At 46.3% G+C, this 19,770-nt stretch overlaps 1 protein-coding gene across 1 annotated transcript; it reads right to left on the bottom strand.

Moving 5' to 3' along the window:
- Positions 1–5,493: 5,493 nt before the first annotated feature.
- Positions 5,494–8,228, bottom strand: LOC147424244 (zeaxanthin 7,8(7',8')-cleavage dioxygenase, chromoplastic-like). The gene is made up of 2 exons (XM_086502069.1): positions 6,824–8,228; positions 5,494–6,354 (listed from the first exon to the last, which is right to left on the bottom strand). The coding sequence occupies exons 1-2, from the start codon at positions 7,977–7,979 to the stop codon at positions 5,660–5,662; spliced, it is 1,851 nt and encodes a 616-aa protein (XP_086358195.1). The 5' UTR covers positions 7,980–8,228; the 3' UTR covers positions 5,494–5,659.
- Positions 8,229–19,770: the final 11,542 nt, after the last annotated feature.

The raw sequence follows: 19,770 nt of genomic DNA, 5'->3' as shown, positions 1-19,770 counted from the left end.
AGAAATGTGCATGATCACCATGCTACTTAGGAGTCGGTGAAAGTAGGGGCCCAAAACGACTTTTTCTCGTGCTTCATTATAGGGAATCTGGGCAGATACCTCGCATGGATTTGGGGGAAAAAGGGAGGAGATACACGTGGAGAGAGAGAGAAAGAGAGAGAGAGATGTCATGTGTGTCGATGAAGACGTGGGAGAGAGACAGAGGGACGCTTAGTGAGAAGAGATCTTTTGGATATGCAAAGGCAACGCGCGACAGGTGGAGGAGGAAATGAACATGTGCGTGATGACGAAGGTGAGGGTAGGGAGGGAAGCCGCTGCCAAGGCGAGGCATCGCACAAGCAGCACGTTAAAGAATGTCGAGGAGAAGGGTGCTGGCTTCTGCAAAGTAGAAGGATGAGGCCCAGGTGAAGTAACAGAAGGAGAGCGAGTAGCAAGTGTCGATTCAGTGTAGGTAGCTAGGTCTCTCTCTCTCTCTCTGTCTGAATGCAGGCCGCATGCAGTGTGGTCTCTCTTTTGTCTTTGGTGTGGGCAAACGGCCCCCCATGCATGACACTTTGTATCTTTGGCATTGCCTCCCGATGAACTCGTGCATGGTGTGTGATACAGGGCTGAAGTCAAGTTATTCCGATTGCAGGCGAAGTTGCTGCAAAGAGGAAAGCTTACTAGCAGGTAGCTCCCCTTGCAAATGACCAAGGCTGAACACCCCGCCAGGGGGGGGGGCGCGTATGCGCACGCGGGAACTGGGGCGATACCAGAGCATTTAGTTTCACAAAAGTAGGAGAAAGGATCTGCTCGTCTAATTAATTAATGGGTTGTGGAATTGACCCAGCAGGTCTGTACGCAAAAGAAAAAAAAAAGGAGGGTGCAGACGTGGCGAGTCAAGGAGGAGAGACAGAGAGAGAGAGAGAGAGAGAGAGAGAATGAAATGCTCTCACTCATAATTACAGACGTCGTTCTCATCTCTCTCTCTCTCTCTCCCCATCGTGCCCATTTTTGTCTCTCTGCCATCGATGCAGAGGATCAGGTAGACGCCGAGTTAGGCATGGATAGGAGGCATGGCCAAGGTAGGCGACAAGCCTGCTTTGGAAATTGGCACGGAAAAGGAAAGGGAGTTTGATATCATATTTCTGGAACACTATGCGTTGGCAAAAGACAAAAGGGTGGCCGCGCAGATCTCTCTCTTACTGTTGCAGGTTCGGACGCAGCATATCTTAATCTCTCTCTCTCACTCATGTGCAGTTAGGCTGGCGAGCTTCTCTCTCTCTCACTCTTGCTAGCGAATCGATAAAACCCACGCACTTGGGATACACTTAGGGTAGCAATGCAGACAACAACGAACCCAGGCGACTTGGCCCCAAGCTTTGTTGCATCCTCGAAGGTGAGTTCAAGCGGTCCTCATTGAAGTTAAGGCCGGATTGGACACAGTGAATACAGAGCAGGCAGAGGTGGGGGGGTCTTACCAAGGCATGATGAGTCGGAAATGCATGCGAGAAGGGATAGAAGTAGCCGTGAACGCGGACCAGGGGGAGGTGGGAAAGGTGGACGGTTCTGTGAGCAGGGCAAGGTGGGCGGTGAGAAGGCATGGGAACGGGGTTGCAACGGTGCGTGGGAACAGGAGCTAAGCTTTTCAGATCGTTGAAAGACAAATCCTCTCAGATGGCATCTGCCTATATTCCACTTAATAAAAGTGGAGCGAGTAGTAGTAGGGTCATGGTAGAGAGTAGGCAGCCAAAACGACTTTTTCACAAACCATTAATTAATTAGTTTGTGTGGGGGGTGGGGGGCGGGGAGGGAAAGGAAAAGGGAAGGGTGGGGGAAAAAAAGCTAAAGGAGAAAGGGGGGGAGGAGGGGGGGTAGGGGTAGGGTAGGTAAAGGGAAGGGGGGGGGGGTTTTGGGGTATTTGTTTTTTTTAGTGCTTAAGGGAGGAGCCCTAAGGGCAGCCAAGGCGAATAGCCTAGTGGTTTACGTTGAGTTTCATAGTATGTACGTGATGAGTTCAAATGCAACTCATTAAGCTTGGTTTTAAATGGTGACGTGCATGGACATGTTAATTGGAGATGCTAAAGGATCTTGGGGAGATTCTATGTAATGAAAAACAAAAGTAGTAGAGCCGTAGTTCTATGTAAGAATAAGAAAAGAGTATGAGAGTGCTTTTGTGTAGGTAAGCCAGTGCTTTTCTAGTTGAGAGGCACCTAGGAGCTATCGACATAAATTGTGAGTCCCCTCTCTCTTGCCTTCTTCCTCAGGTACCCCCGGACACGTGGCCTCACCTCTTGCATCCGGCAGCTCTAACTTCTTGGGCGAGTGTGCCCTGCATGAGATGAGACAGTGGACATTGGACAGGTGGAGAAGTCACGCCGTGAGAGAGAGAGAGAGAGAGAGAGAGAGAGAGAGAGAGAGAGAGAGAAGGGGACGTGTGCCTGTTCGAAAGTCAAGACTTGCAAACTACGCACGCCCGTGCAGTCAAGGCTGGATACACGCACATGTGTTGCATTTGGAGTCTGCCCATCCCATCTTTGGGTGGGCGCTAGGGCTAGAAAAATACATTTTCCTAACCGATCAAAATAAGGAGAAACTTGCAATTCTCCCGGTTTTTGGGTCAAAATTTGAAGCTTTTGTCGGTAATTACACGAAAACTTGTGTAAATTTGCCGGTTCTCTAAAAGGCAAGCTTAAAATCTAATCGGGATTTTATATTTTCAACCGATTAAAATACACTAGACCCCGGTTTTTTTCTAACACTGGTGGGCGCGTGCATGTTACTCACAAGGGCGCAGCCCATTGGTTCCTGCTTTAACTCTTGCGGACTGCATCGTCGGCTCCCAAACTTTGGACGGGGGAGCTCGGCTGCCCAAGATGTTATCTAGCCCGGGAATCCCGCCTTTTTTTTGCCATGCAATGGCCACGTTGGCATACGCACGTGCTGCTCAAGTAACCAGCCTCTGCCTCAGTTTTGAGCGACCCAAAATGCCCTTCAAATTTTTCGAAATTCCTAAGATACCCTTGGTTGTGAGATTAAATAAAGAAGGCTGATTGTCTATGGATACAAGATGCTAAAAGTAGGATTTGATATGGTTATGTAGGCTTTGGAGATGAATCGTTTCATTATTTTTAGGCATATTTGCCTTTTTCCGGGTGGAATTTCTCATCTGCGTGTGTGTGTGTGTGTGTGTGTGTGTGTGTGTGAGAGAGAGAGAGAGAGAGAGAGAGAGAGAGAGAGAGAGAGAGAGAATCACGTTGTGGATTGGGGAGTGTGGACCAGTATTCGGGAAACATCATTTTACCAAACATACAAAATTCCTTTCCTTGAATTTTTCCAAGAGGAAATTTTTAAAACATAGATTTGTGTTTTAGGTTTTAAAAACATAGGTTTGGGTGCTTCCCTCTTACTGAGGTGTGGACCTTGGGTTCTAGAGACTACACACCACGCAGGACAAAGCGAGAGAGAGCTGCAACCACTTGCGATTGTGTGTTTGTGTGTTTGTGTGTGTGTGTGTGTGTGTGTGTGAGAGAGAGAGAGAGAGAGAGAGAGAGAGAGAGAAAGAGAGTCCCTTTTCGGCACGATTGGAAGCTGCCGTCTTCGTGAGGTGTAGGCCTTGGTGGTTTACAGATGACCACCTGTATACGGACAACCAAGATTGTGTGTGTGTGTGTGTGTGTGTGTGTGTGTGTGTGTGTGTGTGTGAGAGAGAGAGAGAGAGAGAGAGAGAGAGAGAGAGAGAGAGACGTTCTGAGGTTTGGAGCCTGTAGCAAAGGCCTTGAAAATTGTGTAGAACGGATTCTCGCAGCTGCAACCATCCCCAACTTTCCAAATAGCTCTGTTCTCTCTCTCTCTCTCTCTCTCTCTCTCTCTCTCTCTCTCTCTCTCTCTCCGTGCTTATTGATGTCCATCTCGACCACCTGATTGGCAGCCCGCATCAGAGTCGGCGCTCAAAAGATACATAGGTTTAGTGTGATGATCCCACTTGCAGCCAGCCAGTGTTTGGGAAAAACCATTACTAATGTTCTTTATTAGGTTACTCTAGCCGACTGCACATGCAGATTTGTAACCTCCTCTGAAGTCTGTTGTGATGCATGCTCATCTGAATGCCACGTATGTAGTCTAAAGAAATTAGTGATCTCCCTTTGTGAACGTCTCCTACTGTTTGGTCTCATCGACAGGCTCTCCCTACGTCTGCGTAGCTCTAATAAAAATAGCCCCAAGGCATCTCTGATCCTGTTGTCTATTAACTTTGGCCAGTGGTCCAAAACCCTTTCTGAATAGGCATTGGAAGCAAGGGGTTTGAGTGTAAGAGGGGCCATGCTCTAAATTTCAACCAAACGGCAAGGACATGGCATTGCTTACCTTCTCCATCTCAACTAAAGTTTTAAGTAACTCGCGTGGCTTACCTTCGAGGGGTCTCGCTCGCTCTTACCATCACACACATGGTATTTATAAGGTGTGAAAAAACCTTTCTTAATTAAGTTGTGCATGTATGACCTTAATTAGTTGTTTTTATAGTTAACACAAATATTATTTTCTTTGAATACCCCCGATCAACAATATCATCGTGAATACTTTTGTCCATGTCAGTATTTTGTGTAATGCCATATACCTTCAAGGTGCAAGTGTACGTGATTGCATTTGGAAAGATACCCTCTCTCTACATTTGCCAAAAACAGATCTCTCTTTTCCTAACCTAACCTATTGGACATATCTTGCAATCGATGCACTCCTTGAGACAACATTACATTTAGAGAGATACCCTTGCTTTGCATCATCTGAAAACAACGCAGAGCGTATGTGATTGCATCCAGAGAGACATCCTTGCTTTGCATCCACTGAAAAGCACCCATAGCTCCTTGGCCCTGCCCAAGTTGGACATATCCCGCAATCCCAAGAGACGACATCCATAACACAAAGCCTCTCAAGCACTTTTTGTGCTTTATGAAGTGCGCCACATTGGGCATACATGGTGACCAAGGTAGTGCCAAGCACGACGTTTTCTTCCCTTGACTAACAATATGATCGTGAATTTTTTGATGATACCACCATCTTGTGCAATGCCATGTTGCCAAAAATCAGCTTTAAATTCCAACTAAACGGCAAGCTCAACTAAAGTTCTAAGTCTTTTGTCTTATGCTATTGAATGATGTCATTGTTAGAAAAAGAGTACTTTTGAAATTTGCCTCATGTGGCTCCTGGTTGAGTTGATTGAGTTGTTTGGAAAGGAGACACAGGCACCAAAATAAAGGTATGTCTACACAACGCTTGAGGGCGCAGGCGCGGGCGAGCACCGAGGGCGCATCCTTTTCTTTTGGGGAAAAAGAACCTCTTGGCTCTTGCATCTAAAAAGAAAGAAAGGACAAAGGAACATTTCACAAACATGATGTACCCAAAGAAACAGAGTAGATTCCAAGGGTTGAAAATTTGAGTGTGAGGCTTGAGAAGCCCTTAATTAATACCTGAGGCTTATTGTACATTCATTCATTTCTATTCATGACTGCTCAAGAGTTCAAATCCTGGCCAAAGCTCAACAGGCTGTTTGTTTTATAAATTCAATGAGTCACTTTACAGACTGGTGAATTCGATGAGTCAGTAGTAATTACAATATACACTTTGCACAAGCAATCTTTGTACAGTTGTGATAAATTCCGCTATCTACCGTCTTCACATGTCCTCATGCTGCTTGCTTGGCAAGCTGACTCTCACTTATGAAGAATCCATGGAAGCCATAGGGCACCCGAGACGGCAGCTTTATCGACGCCAAAATGTCAAGAGAAGGCGACTGGGCGTCCATTACCAAGAGGCAGGATGCACCCCTCCGTTGGTCGTGCACTAAACACAACACATATCCATCATCCTCCTCCATTCCTCTACCACCACCATTGCTACTCTTTCTATAGCTATGCACATGAGATATACCACTCATGTCACCATATGGTAGCTCCGTTCTCGGCACAAAGAAAGGCTCATTCCCATGGAAACCCTTCCCGAAATCCCTCCTCGCAACAATGCATGAATTCTCCCCCTCTCCTTGTGCCTCTAAATCCACTTTCACAATGCCTGATATTTCCGGGTAACACCCCACCGCAAGGTAGACGTACCGCATTTTGCGCCCCGTGTAGTCGAGATTGAATGTACCAAATTCTAGATTCTCATTGCTCAACCTCTTCATTGAGGTGGAGCCATCTTCAAGGTTGAGACGAACCTCCGTCAAGTGGCAATTAATGGCTCTTGCTGGAATGTCCAAGAAACGCTCCGGAGGAGAAATGATGGGTGTGATTAGGACCACTTCATCTCCTTCTTCCCAAGCATTTATGTAGTGGTAGGCATTGCAATCCGGTGCCTTGAACCATAGAGGTCGAGACTTGCCTGCCATTTTGAACATGACCAAACTTGGTAAGCTCTTTGATGAAGGATCTCACAACCCAAAAAAAAAACATAATATGGCTTCAATGAATGGACATGCAGTCAAAGAAAGTGACTCTCAGTCCATACACACTCGTTGATGCAACAAACCGCGCTTCCGATCTAGTCCACAAGGAGTTTTGGACAAATTCTCACAATAATTCCCACATTGTGACTTACCTCAACATCATGAGTTTCTATGAGGGAGGCACCGCATACCTAGCTAGGTATGTGGTGCCTCTCGAGCAAAAGCTCATGATGTTATTCATTGTATGAAAAACACTGGAAAAGACTCCGTTTTCCTACATGAGAGAATTTCTAAACGTTCTTGTGGTCGTAAACATTGAAATTTTACTAGCTTACTCATGACATTGAAAGCATCTCTTCCTTAGCATAAGATGTAATTTTAGCATACAGTTAGCAATCAAGGTACCTGATTGTGTTGTTGTTGCATCCCTTGGCATCACACAGAACCTCGGAGTCTTTTTTTTGTCACATACGACGGGCATCTCACCGTGAAAGAAATTCCAAGGCCGGATGACAAACTGGCTGTCTGGGAAGATAGCATAGTTTTGAGTGATGGCAAAGTCATGGATGAATGGAATCTCTTTCAAGGGAATGGTTACCTCCCTGGACTTGATCCCATCAGGGGACACCTTGTAAAAGGAAAAGGGGTACTTTAGCGAGGGGCGAAAGCTGAAGGCAAACATCTCTCCTGTGGATGCATCAAACTTTGGATGTGCACACATGTTTCGACTCGGCATCGTATGCGAAAATTGTAGCCTCCCCAAAGTGATGAAATCCCCTTCATTTGTTACCCTAACCACATAAGGCATGTCATCCTCTGAGAGAGAGAGAACCCTCCCATTGAAGTAGCACACACTCGTGTTGGACAATCCCCATCCTTCACTCATGTTGAGCACACCAAGCACTGCGCGCACAAGCACCAGCCCCGCACGCGCAAAGCCTATGAATCCATAAAATCCACCGAAGAATTTCAAGAACAGAGGTCGCCCTGCAATTTCCTCCTGCACAAATCGGCTAGTGCGCACATAACGAGAGCAGTAGATGGCTTTCCCAGCTTGCATGTGTACGCCATGGAGCATGCCATCACCGTCGAACATGTGGTAACCTTCGTGCTCGAAGAGACGGGTGGCGTTTGGGCCATTGCGGATGTAGATGCCATTGAGATCGAGCGGGAGGGACCCGCTGATGTCGACACATCGCTGAGGGGGGCATTCAGGGACAGGGGCATAGTTACCGGAGAGCTGGACAGCAGGATCATTACTGGGCTTGAGGGATTGGGGTCCCAAGAAAGCCCCAATCAAGCTATCTGCTATGTTACACACAGTGCTCACAAAATTGGCACCGGAGCTTGAAGCAATGAGGCGTTGCGGGTGCAAATCGGCCATGGAGAGGGCGGTGCGGCGCAAGACTTGAGGGACAGTGGCAACGCTTTGCAAGACATGATCAGAATCGACCTGGCTTTGGAGCTTCTGTTCAAGGCAGCCTCTGCAAGGGGGGGGTGTGCGTGCCAAAGGCAAAGGGGTTCGCCCTGGCGGGATCAACTGTGGAGCGTGGAGCTGCATGTTTCTTTATGTTGCGTGCCTGCGTGTGTGTGTGTGTGTGTGTGTGTAGTAGTAGTAGTAGTACGCTAGCCAGCAGTTCCCTGTGCTTGTTCAATGTTGCTTGTTGTGAGTGTGCGTGTTCGCGCGCCCAAACGGGCTGCTTACTAGGCTAACCGTCGTGCTTCCGTCAAGAATGCTCCTAGGCCTACCATCGTCATCATCTCAGTCTTGCTTTAGCCCGCGCACGCCCAAATTATTATTTATAGGCCTACCCAAACCTTACTCCTCACTTTGCGTGTTGTCTCTCTTGTAAGTTGTCTCTTTATGGACTCAGACGTCGTTAAGACGGAAGTTGCTGTTAAAACGAAAGTTGATGTTCCAACACGACGTCTAAGTCTATAAAGGGATTTTGTCAATGACATTGTGTACTAGGGTTCTGCTTCACTCATGATCACTTTGCGTCTTGTGCATCTTGTCTCCGAAAGACTCAGAGTTGGGATGCTCGATAGGTCTGCTACGATAGGAGATGCGCCACCCACTTGGTATTTCAAGGAGGACCTTGGAGACATTGTCTTGCGGGGCGGGGGTCGGCCCCAGTCAAGGCTCCTAGCCGCCTCTCCAATGCTTCCAGGGACCTCCCTAAATTTTTGGAAATGGGAGTTGTTGCCCTCCCATGTCCCTTTTGGGAGTTAAAGGCGGCATGTTTGGCAACTTTCTCTCGACATGGTTTGCGTCCTATGGTAGGGGATGCTAGCACCCCATGCTCGTATGGGTGATTTCCTCTGACGGGTTGGGCTCCCCTCAAGCCCAATTTGTTGTTGCCTTTCCTTTCGTGGTGACCTCTGTTCCTGACGGTACTTGGCTCGTCGAAACAACGTGATTCTCTCCTCTTCCTTGGAATTTGCTCGATGGTGGGCTTATATTTGAGGTGATGGAGTCTGCATGCTCCCTTCTTCTGCGATTATGGCATGGTGTGTGGTATATATTTTTGCACGGTGGCTCCCTTTTGATGTTGTACTTCCTGATATTGGGATTTGCTTACTTTGGGAAAATTATGTCAGGGCGTATTCGTACGACCGCAGTGGCCGCGTTTTGAGTGACGCATGCAGTTTTGGATGCTCCTCATAAACGTTGTGAAACGTTATGTGTGAAGCAAGAGAGATAAGGGAAAATGCAGGAGAGAGAATGGTAGCGTTGAGCCAACTCTGCCAATTTTGGCGGAGTTGAACCTTGGTAGGTAGTTTTTTTGCTAGCATACAGAATCTGCACACATCAATAAATCATTGTCATAGGCACCGTGCGAATTTTCCCTTATTATTTTTTCCTGAATGAATTATATACTAGTATGTGACCCTCTCTCTCTCTCTCTCTCTCTCTCTCTCTCTCTCTCGCACGCGCGTGCACACACACATACGAAGTCATATAGAGGTGGGTGTGTGTGTGTGTGTGTGTGTGTGTGTGTGTGTATCTATGCATCCACATGTGAGAAGAATGGAACTCTAGTCTTTGGAATCGCTCTAAAAAGATAACAATGCATAGGTTTTCCTTCTCTCTCTCTTTATCTCACTCATATTAGATCTTGAAATCAAGACTCATCGAGCAAATCTTTGCTATCTCTTTCTCCACCTATTTTTCTTCCTTCCTCTATTCTTTTGAGTTGAAGACCTGCTAGGTATCTCTCTCTCTCTCTCTCTCTCTCTCTCTCTATATATATATATATATATATATATATATATATATATATAAATAAATAAATTATATGTATATATCATAAAGCACATGGAGTGCTTTTAGCTGACTGGTTGCGACTGACTCATCCTTCACACAACTTCTAATAAGCACAGACTGCTGAGTCGCGGCTAGAGCTGTTTCCACCTAAGCCATTATCTTTTTATCCCTCATTACTAGCCCTAACACTTAATGGCTCGAGCAAACTATGTACAAAGCATCCATCTACTACTACCAAGTGCTCCCCACCAACAAACGATGCCTATCCCTATTTGCCTCTGCTTCACAATTGAGTTATTGTTGCTGAATGTTGCACACCATCGCTTGGCCAAACATAAAAAATACGACATCTCCATGCTCCAAAAGAGCCATGGTAGCAAAAAGAATCTACAAAGTGCAAATAATTTTAGTGCAAAAATCTTCACATATAGTAACTTTGCCTCTAAATGTTTTGGAAAAAGGCAAAGTATAGCCGAATTGTTAAAAAATCATTTGTTTAGTGTAATCTCACCTATAAATTTTGAAGATTATCTTTAAATTCTAGATTTGAAGGTGAATAAACCTACAAAGTATAAAGAAATTAAGTGTAAAAGCCATCAAATATAATAAAGTTGCTCTTAAAATTTCTCATATATAAGTTTTTTAAGTTTTTGAGAGAAGCATTCTCCCTCAATTCGATTTAGTGTAACCCCCTTTACAAAAATTTGAGATTTACCTCAAAATTCTAATTTTTCTTTAAGCGCTAAAAAAAACCTAGGTTTAGAGCAATTCCACCTATGAATTTTGAGATTCACCTTTAAATTCCAAGTCAATTCCATTCAAAGGCGAGATCACCCAACCAAGCTCAAAAAAATCTAGCATAAAAACCTTCAAAAATAGGCGAGTGATGTAAGAGTTGTCCCCCATTGTCCGCCTTTTCCATCTCTTGAGATCCCCTCCAACCTTGGCCTTGCTTGCCTTCTACCTTGGATTAGTCGGATCAAACTTTCTCAATTACGTCAATTCTCGATTTTCTTGATTCTCGATTTTGTAGATGTCAATTTCTCGATTGCTAATTGTAAGACCAATGCTTATTCTCCCTCCCCACTGTCTCTAGTGCCAATGTGAGAACCCTCTTACCTCCCTCCCCCCCCCTCCCTCTCTCTCTCTCTCTCTCTCTCTCTCTCTCTCACACACACACACACACACACACACACACACACACACTCGCATAGGTTGTAGTGAATGGCATCTTACTCACTCACTCGCATAGGTTGTAGTGAATGGCATCTTAGCATGTATGGTTAAGAAAGGATTGGAAGATTTTGTATCAATTGTGAAAGATGACAAGTACAAACGTTATGTATGGCTGAAAATTATGACTCCAAAAAGAGCACCCATTTTTATAGCCGGTTGCTACATTACTCATCATGATTCTCCCTTTTATGCTTGCATGGATAGAGATCAACCATTTTCTGATTTGGAAGAGGACATTGCTTATTTCAAAGGTGAAGGTGATGTTATTGTATTTGGGGATATGAATGCTCGCACAAAAACATTGCAACATGATACTCAACAATTTGATATGCCATACATTTCAAGGGAGTTGGAGGAAGTTCACTTGTATGATCGTACTTCAATGGATGAGAAAGAGCCGGATCACTATGGAAAGTTACTTTTACACATGTGTAATAGCACGGGTATGCTCATTGCCAATGGTGTATCTTTGTGGAGTGGAACCAATGGATTTACATGTAGAAGACATAATGGGGATAGTGTGATTGACTATATGCTACTCTCTGAAGCCATCATGTATCGCATAAAGAGTTTTATGTTTGGTCAATGGACCCCGGAATCCGACCATCGCACCTTATGTATTGACCTTTCATGTGGAGAAGAAACTAAGCATGATAATTTCAGCCAAAGGAAAGAGAAGTTATCACTATGTATGGATTTCAAACGGGCACCAATGTACATTGAAATGGTTGAGCAAAAATTATGGATGACAAAGCTTCAATGTGATGCACCATTGGAAACTAAATGGGAAGCTTTCAAGAAAGCTATTTGTTCTTGTGCGGAAGAATGCTTTGCCATAAAGCATCTCCATGGTATCAACAAAGATAGATCACGCAAAAGGTGGTTTGATAAAGAATGTCAAGATGCTCGAAAGTCCTTGATAAAGCTTGATGCAACTATGGACAAAGACAACTATCAAAGTCATTTGCATACATACAAGGAATTGATTCAAAAGAAGAGAAGAAGATGGGAAGTAAAGCATCAAGAATTTCAAGTCCAAGAAAAGGCACATGCATGTGGAAGATTTTGGAGAAACTTGAGAGGCAAGCGGGTTGAGAATTTTGGTAACTTGAGTCTAGTGGATATGTACACACATTGTAGGCAATTATATGAGCAATAAAATACTAAAAAAATGCCATTTTATGGTTCACTCCCATGTATGCCGTCTTTTTTTACTATTGAGGATGTATGCGGTGGGCTTGAAAAGTTGGCCACTCGCAAAGCGGGAGATCTTCAAGGTATCAAGCCGGAGATGATCAAATGGACGGGAGATTTTACCCATGAGTGGATGTGTGATATGTTCAACCTTGCACTTCAACATGGTATGCCTTATGATTGGAGTACTAATTGGGTTAAGCCTTTGCATAAAGGAGGGGATGTAAAGAATGTAAGCAACTACCAGACTATAATGATTGGGTCTCTTATGGCAAAGTTGTTTGGGTGCATAATGGAGATGAAATTGAGTGATTGGGCTGAAGAGAATGACAAGCGTGCAAAGGGACAAGTGGGTTTTCGTCGATGCCATAGCACCATTGATCATCTTGTCACTCTTCGTGTTCTCATGGAGGAAAGTCGGTTGAAAGGCAAGCGATTGTATTGTTGTTTTGTGGACTTTAAGAAAGCCTTTGATATGATTCCACGTAACAATTTGTGGAGAAGGATGGAAGAACTCCAAGTTCCAAGTGAGTTTATGCTTGCGGTTTCTCGAATCTATGAGAAGGTGATTTGTCAATTGCGCATGGGAAGAGAAATTTCAGAAATTTTTGTAAGCACTATTGGGGTTAAACAAGGATGTCCATTGTCACCAACTCTCTTTGGTCTATGCATCGATCAATTGGAACAAATGGTACTTGACTTTATGCAAGAAGAAGGCATTGAAGAGGTCACTATTTGCAATGCGGTAATCATGCTTTTGTTGTATGCGGATGATGTAGTGCTTCTAGCACACACTTTAGAAGATGCACAAAAGCTTATGGTTGTCCTTGAGAACTTTTGCTTGCATAGTGGGCTGATTGTAAATGAATCCAAAACAAAGGTTATGCTTGTGAAAACCAACCATAAGGAGAAGCCATGCATTGTGTACAACAACGAGACACTTGAAGTTGTTGAGAGCTTTAAGTACCTTGGCCTTGAGGTTCCATCCAATCACAAGTGGCATGAATGTGCTATGCGTCGTTTGGAAGCGGGAAAGAGAGCATATTATGCATTTGAGAACATGTGTAATGCGGGAAACATCAAGTGTTGGGTTCTCAAGAAGTATCTTTTTGATGCATTGGTGACACCGGTTCTTCTTTATGGAGTTGAAGTGTGGGGCGGGAGCATCTCAAAGTCTACTTGGAAAGAGTTTGAGAATGTCCAAAAGCGTTTTCTTACAAACTTTCTCCAAGTTAAGACACAAACACCATATATGCTCCTACTTCTTGAGTCGGGATCTCTTCCAATTGAGGTTATGGGCATGGAAAGGGTTGTGGAGTACATGATAAAGATGCGTCAAAACCCCTCACATCGACTTCCTACAATTGCATGGGAAGCAAGCAAAAAAGTTCAAAAGACGCATAAAAGCAAGATCTTGAGCACGGGATGGATGCAAGACATAAAGAAGTGGTTTGGGAGATGGGATGCATTACACTTGCTACATGATGCTTCAATTGACTCTCAAGTGAATGAAGCTTTTCTACAACGCCAATGTATTACGGCTTGGGAGAAATCCGGTGGGTCACGCTTCATACATTACACCACCTATATTGCCCCCAACTACAAAACCATGTTCTTCGCTGAGAGAGGAAACCGTACTCACACTTACATGCTTGAGCCTATTCCCTTGTCCGCGATACGCACTATCGCAGCAATTCGGCTTAGCTCCCATTTCCTTCGATGCGAGATAGGGCGTTGGGGCAATGGAGAAGAGTCAAATCGATTGTGCACATTATGCTCACTGCAAGTTCGAGAGTCTGAGTACCACACACTACTAGAGTGCTCAGCTTTTGATCACATCCGAACTTGCTTCTCTCACATTTTCAGCCATAACTTAGACCTACACACTTTCCTCTCCCAGCCAAAGTGTGGGCTCTCCATTGCGACTCTCATCACTACAATTTTGGAGCATCGAGAGTCACTCATCAGCCATACACATACTACATCACATGTAACTTTGGTCCCATAGGTCATATTTGACCTCCGAGGACGATAATAAAATCTATCTCTCTCTCTCTCTCTCTCTCTCTCTCACACACACACACACACACACAGGATGAACGAATGGACCATTCTCTATTTCTCAACAATCTCACTCACACACAAAAGCTTGCAATCAGCAACATCGCATTCTCTCTCTCTCTCTCTCTCTCTCTCTCTCTCTCTCTCTCTTACACACACACACATACACACACACACACACATATATGTGCAACGTGTGCAGAACATCCACAACAGATCTCTAGATTTCCATGGCTGAATCTTTGAGCTCGTTGTGCTTCATTAATGCAATACAAAAGTGGAAGGCCTTCGTGCAATGCTCCAATACCTCGATGAATGGCACATCGACTCTGTCTCTCATACTCTGTTCTCTTTGAAATGAAAGAAGAGTGTCACATAAGGAGGGTCTCTCCTTCCTTTGAAAAACTTGAAAATTTTAAGCTCCATTATAAAGAGTATAGAAAGTAAAACAAGACAAAGGAAAGAAAAAGAAAAAGGAAAGATGGAACTTCAATGGAAGTTAAAACATAATCTGATTTATCTCTTCCATGGGATTCAAATGAAACATATTATATCATGTTATGAAACATTGAGATTCAGATAAAATTTAAAGTTTTATTCTTGTCGCACATCACTATGAGCCTTGAACATCGCCTCCATCACCCCAAATGTGGTAAATTGCGTTTCCCACTTTCCTTTTCAATAGTCTCAAGCTCAAGGCTTTCCATATATATATATTTGAGGGCTCTTGGTAATTTATCTATACTATTATAAACTAGTACATGACCCACGCGTTGTTACAGCATAAAAGAAGTGATTTTTTTTAGCTTTTTAGTTTCAACCCCACGGACGGGGGAACGGGGGAAACACCCTTGCTGGGGGGAAGGCTTGACAAGGAGGGAGGAGGGAGGGTTTCGCCGCCGAACGGGGAGGATGCGAACGGCCAATGGCACGACACGGTGCCACGGCACGGGAAGCATTGATGAGACGTCGACGGGCCAACGGTGGAAAGGCAACTCGCGTGTCGAGCGTTGATGCGCCGAAGTGGGGCCGACGGGGCGAGTGGACGCGTTGACGGGATGGGATGGGGCGATGGGTGCTTAACCGTGTCGGTAGCACCGACGGGGCCGACGGTGTGCTCGGGATGCGTCGACGGGACGGCACGTGCCGACGAGTGCTTGAGGTCCCGACAGCGCGGATGGGGCCGACGATGTTCTCGGGCGCGTTGACGTGACGGCGCAGGCAGACGGGTGCGCGAATGCGTTGACGGGACGGAACAGGGCGACGGGTGCTTAACCAAGCCGGTAACGTGGACGGGGCCGATGTGTGCTCGAGACGCGTTGACAGGACGGTGCGGGCAGACGGGTGCACGAACGCGTTCGACGTGTGCACGAATGCGTTGACGGGACGAAACGGGGCGACGGGTGCTTAACCGAGCCGGTAACGCGGACGGGGCCGACGGGTTGCTCGAGACGCGTTGACGGGACGGCGGGGGCCGACGTGTGCACGAACGCGTTGACAGGACGGAACAGGGCGACGGGTGTTCGACGTGTGCACGAACGCGTTGACGGGACTGAACGGGGCGACGGGTGCTTAACCGAGCCGGTAACGCGGACGGGGCCGACGGTGTGCTCGAGACGCGTTGACGGGACGGTGTGGGCCGATCGGTGCACGAACGTGTTGACGGGACGGAATGGGGCGACGGGTGCTTAATCGAGCCGATAACGCGGACGGGGCCGACGGTGTGCTCGAGATGTGTTGACGGGACGGCGCGGGCCGACGTGTGCATGAACGCGTTGACGGGACGGAACGGGGCGACGGGTGGTTAACCGAGCCGGTAACGCGGACGGGGCTGACAGGTTGCTCGAGACGCATTGACGGGACGGCGGGGGCCGACGGGTGCTTGAGGCCCCAGGAGCGCGGACGGGGCCGACGGTGTGCTCGGGACGTGTTGACGGGCCGACGGTGTGCACGGCACGTGTTGACGGGACGGCGCGGGCCGACGGGTGCTTGAGGCCCCTGTAGCGCGGACGGGACTGACGGTGTCCTCGGGACGCGTTCACGGGACGGCGTGGGCCGACGGATGCACTGACACGTTGACGGGACGGAACGGGCCGACGGGTGCTTGAGGCCCTGTTAGGCCGGATGGGGCCGACGGTGTGCTCGGGACGCGTTGACGGGACGGCGCGGGCCGACGATTGCTTGAGGCCTTGTTAGCACGGACGGGGCCGATGGTGTGCACGCGTTGACGGGACGGCGCGGGCCAACGGTTGCTTGAGGCCCCGTTGACGGGACGGAACTGGACGACGGGTGCTTAACCGAGCCGGTAGCGCGGACGGGGCCGACGGTGTGCTCGAGACGCGTTGACGGGATGGCACGTGCCGACGGGTGCTTGAGACCCCGGTAGAGCGGACGGGGCCGACGGTGTGCTCGGGACACGTTGACGGGACGGCGCGGGCCGACAGGTGCACAGACGTGTTGACGGGACGACGGAACAGGGCGACGGGTGCTTAAACGAGTCGGTAGCACCGACGGGGCCGACGGTGTGCTCGCGATGCGTTGACGGGACGGCACGTGCCGATGGGTGCTTGAGGCCCCGGTAGCGCGGACGGGGCCGACGGTGTGCTCGGGACGACGGAACGAGACGACGGGTGCTTAACCGAGTCGGTAGCACCGACGGGGCCGACGGTGTGCTCGCGACGCGTTGACGGGACGACACGTGCCGACGGGTGCTTGAGGCCCCAGTAGCACGGACGGGAGCCGATGGTGTGCTTGGAACGCGTTGACCGGACGGCGTGGGCCGACGGGTGCACGGATGCATTGACGGGACAACGGATGCTTAACCGAGCCGATAGCACCGACGGGGCCGACGGTGTGCTCAGAACACGTGGACGCGACAGCACGTACCGACGGGTGCTTGAGGCCCCAATAGCGCGGATGGAACCGACGGGTGCATGGACGCGTTAACGAGACGGAAACCCTTAGTGTTGTCTTAGGTTAGGGAGACTTCCATTGTATTCAGTGCATGATGGAGACTCACTTTTCATTTCACATCGTGACATGTCTTTACTTTTCTTACATTCTACTGTTTTAGAATACTAAAGCGAAGCTTTACTTTAGATAATTTTAGTAGATTTTACACACACACACATATATGTTTTTTTTTTTGCATTTCATTATTTTAGAATGCTAAAGTGAAGCTTCACCTTGCATAATTCTAATAAATTTATTCACACACTCATATATTAATTAGTTCTTTTTATTTCACCTTTCATTTCACAACTTCACATGGCTTTGCATTTTTTGTATTCTATATCTTGATTTGAGTGAGTGTTAACATTCGAGAAAGTCTCTTTTATTGAGCGGCTGTTGGTTGAGTTTCCTCCTCACAAAGAAGAAAACCGAAAATACTAGCAAAAATGTTGAGATTTGCAAAATTTTTGAACGACTTTCTTACATATTTCATCGATTTTTCTTTCGTTTATCATGGTTTGTAGCTAGCTAGTTTCGATTTTCAATCGGCTCAAGACTAAGCTAAGGCAATCTTTTCCCAAACACTAATACCAATTTGATTCAACCTGCTTCCCAGAATTAGGGCCGCCTAATCACTTTCTTATTGTTTTTGAAAGGCATCGTGACCCTTTCACTTGTTTTAAATGAAACTAACTTCTTTTTCAAAACACAAAAAATATCAACGTTGGATTTATATTCATGTCATGCAATATCAATTATACATTGGGTGGTACATCAATGTATAATATTTTTATCATAGGGTAAAGGGGCCAATAACGAGATGGGGGCCAATACTGGAACACCTTCAAATTAAACATCAAATATCTTTAAGAATCTTGATAATCATGATGCAAATAGCATTGGGAACGTGGAGTGCATTAGATGAGCTATCTTTTCATGGCACTTTTGTTCAAAACAATTCATCCGATCTCAAGATTGAATCATTTCAACTTAAAATGTCCCACTATTGATTCCTACGTTTTAAAGGTTCTAATACTGGCCCCTTTACCCTGTAGGATGATACATTTTTCTATCTACTAATGACAATAACACCAACATGACAAAGGAATTAAGGTGGACTTATGCACCATTGCATCCGCTCAAGTACGCTATATGGTCACCTTTGATGAATATCATAGAACTCTCTCTCTCTCTCTCTCTCTCTCTCTCTCTCTCTCTCTCCCTCCACATGTCCTTGAGTTGAAGACTCCTCACATAAGTTCTTAGGTCTCTTGGAAGTGTTCATATAAATCTAGTTCTCTCTCTCTCTCTCTCTCTCTCTCTCTCTCTCACACACACACACACACACACACACACACACACACACACACACACACACACACACACACACAGCACGCGTTAAAGAAGACTTGTTGGCTAGATCTTTAAAATCTCTTAATTTCAACACTTATCAGATAATATACAAGTTCAATTAGGGATTTCCAAATGAATCTCTCTCTCTCACACATACACATACACACACACACATGCGCGCGTGCACACACACACAGGACACAAAAAAAATTGTGCTCAACTTGTGCGCATCATCCCTTGTGTCGATCCAATTTTATCATATGTCCTCTCACTCTCTCTCTCTCTCTTCCCATCCAAAACTTGAGTTCAAGTTTTATCAAGTAGATTTTAAAGATCTTTGGATTGTTCCAACAATGCTGTACTATCTTTTCTTCTTCTCCTCCTCCTCCTCCTCCTTCTTCTTCTTCTCTCTCTCTCTCTCTCTCTCTCTCTCTCTCACACACACACACACACACACACACACACACACACACACACACACAATGTGCACCAGAGTTCAAGACTATGGATACAAATTTGAGAGCACTTGCAATTGTTCTTCAAATGTCACTGTGTGTGTGTGTGTGTGCGCGCGCGCACGTACACACACTCAAATCATCAAAGACTTGTAGCATAGATCTTGAGACCTTGTGATATTGTTCATAGTACTCTTTTTCAATACCCCACCCCTAGCGCTCTCTCTCTCTCTCTCTCTCTCTCTCTCATGCGTGTGCACGCGCACGCACGCACACACACACACACACACCTTACTCATTACAATCAAGAGATAGAGGCTTCTCTCCTCCAATCTACTTCTATACATAATGGTTTTGGCAGTCGTATCGTCTTGAACACAATTATGGACTCTCTTGCTCTCATACACACGTAGGGACTCTCTCTCTCTCTCTCTCTCTCTCTCTCACACACACACACACACACACACACACACACCTTACTCATGCTAGTGGTCCCTTTACTTTCTTGATGTGGAGCCCATATGCTTTTGATTTTCTCGATGTGTAGCGAACATGCATAACAATGCCAGGTTTGGTGACTCCTTATGTTTTCTTCGAGGGTGCTCCAACCACCGCCCACATTCTTGATACTCCTTCTAATTTGGCTGCTTCAAGTAAGATGCCCGATTGGCATGCGTATCCCTGCGTGTGCCAAAGAATCCTATTATGGTTCCAACTTGTAGGCAATTGTGTTATGCAATGAAGGGACCTCCAAATAAAATGCCCTTTATACGGCCTATGGGGATTCTTCACTAAGCAGTCCCATAAGGGAGAGTTCTTCTCTCTCTCTCTCT

This window comes from Adiantum capillus-veneris, chromosome 26, assembly GCF_014529385.1.
Source record: "Adiantum capillus-veneris isolate H3 chromosome 26, ASM1452938v2, whole genome shotgun sequence".
NCBI classification, from domain to species: domain Eukaryota; kingdom Viridiplantae; phylum Streptophyta; class Polypodiopsida; order Polypodiales; family Pteridaceae; genus Adiantum; species Adiantum capillus-veneris.
This window is presented reverse-complemented; position numbering and strand designations above follow the sequence as displayed.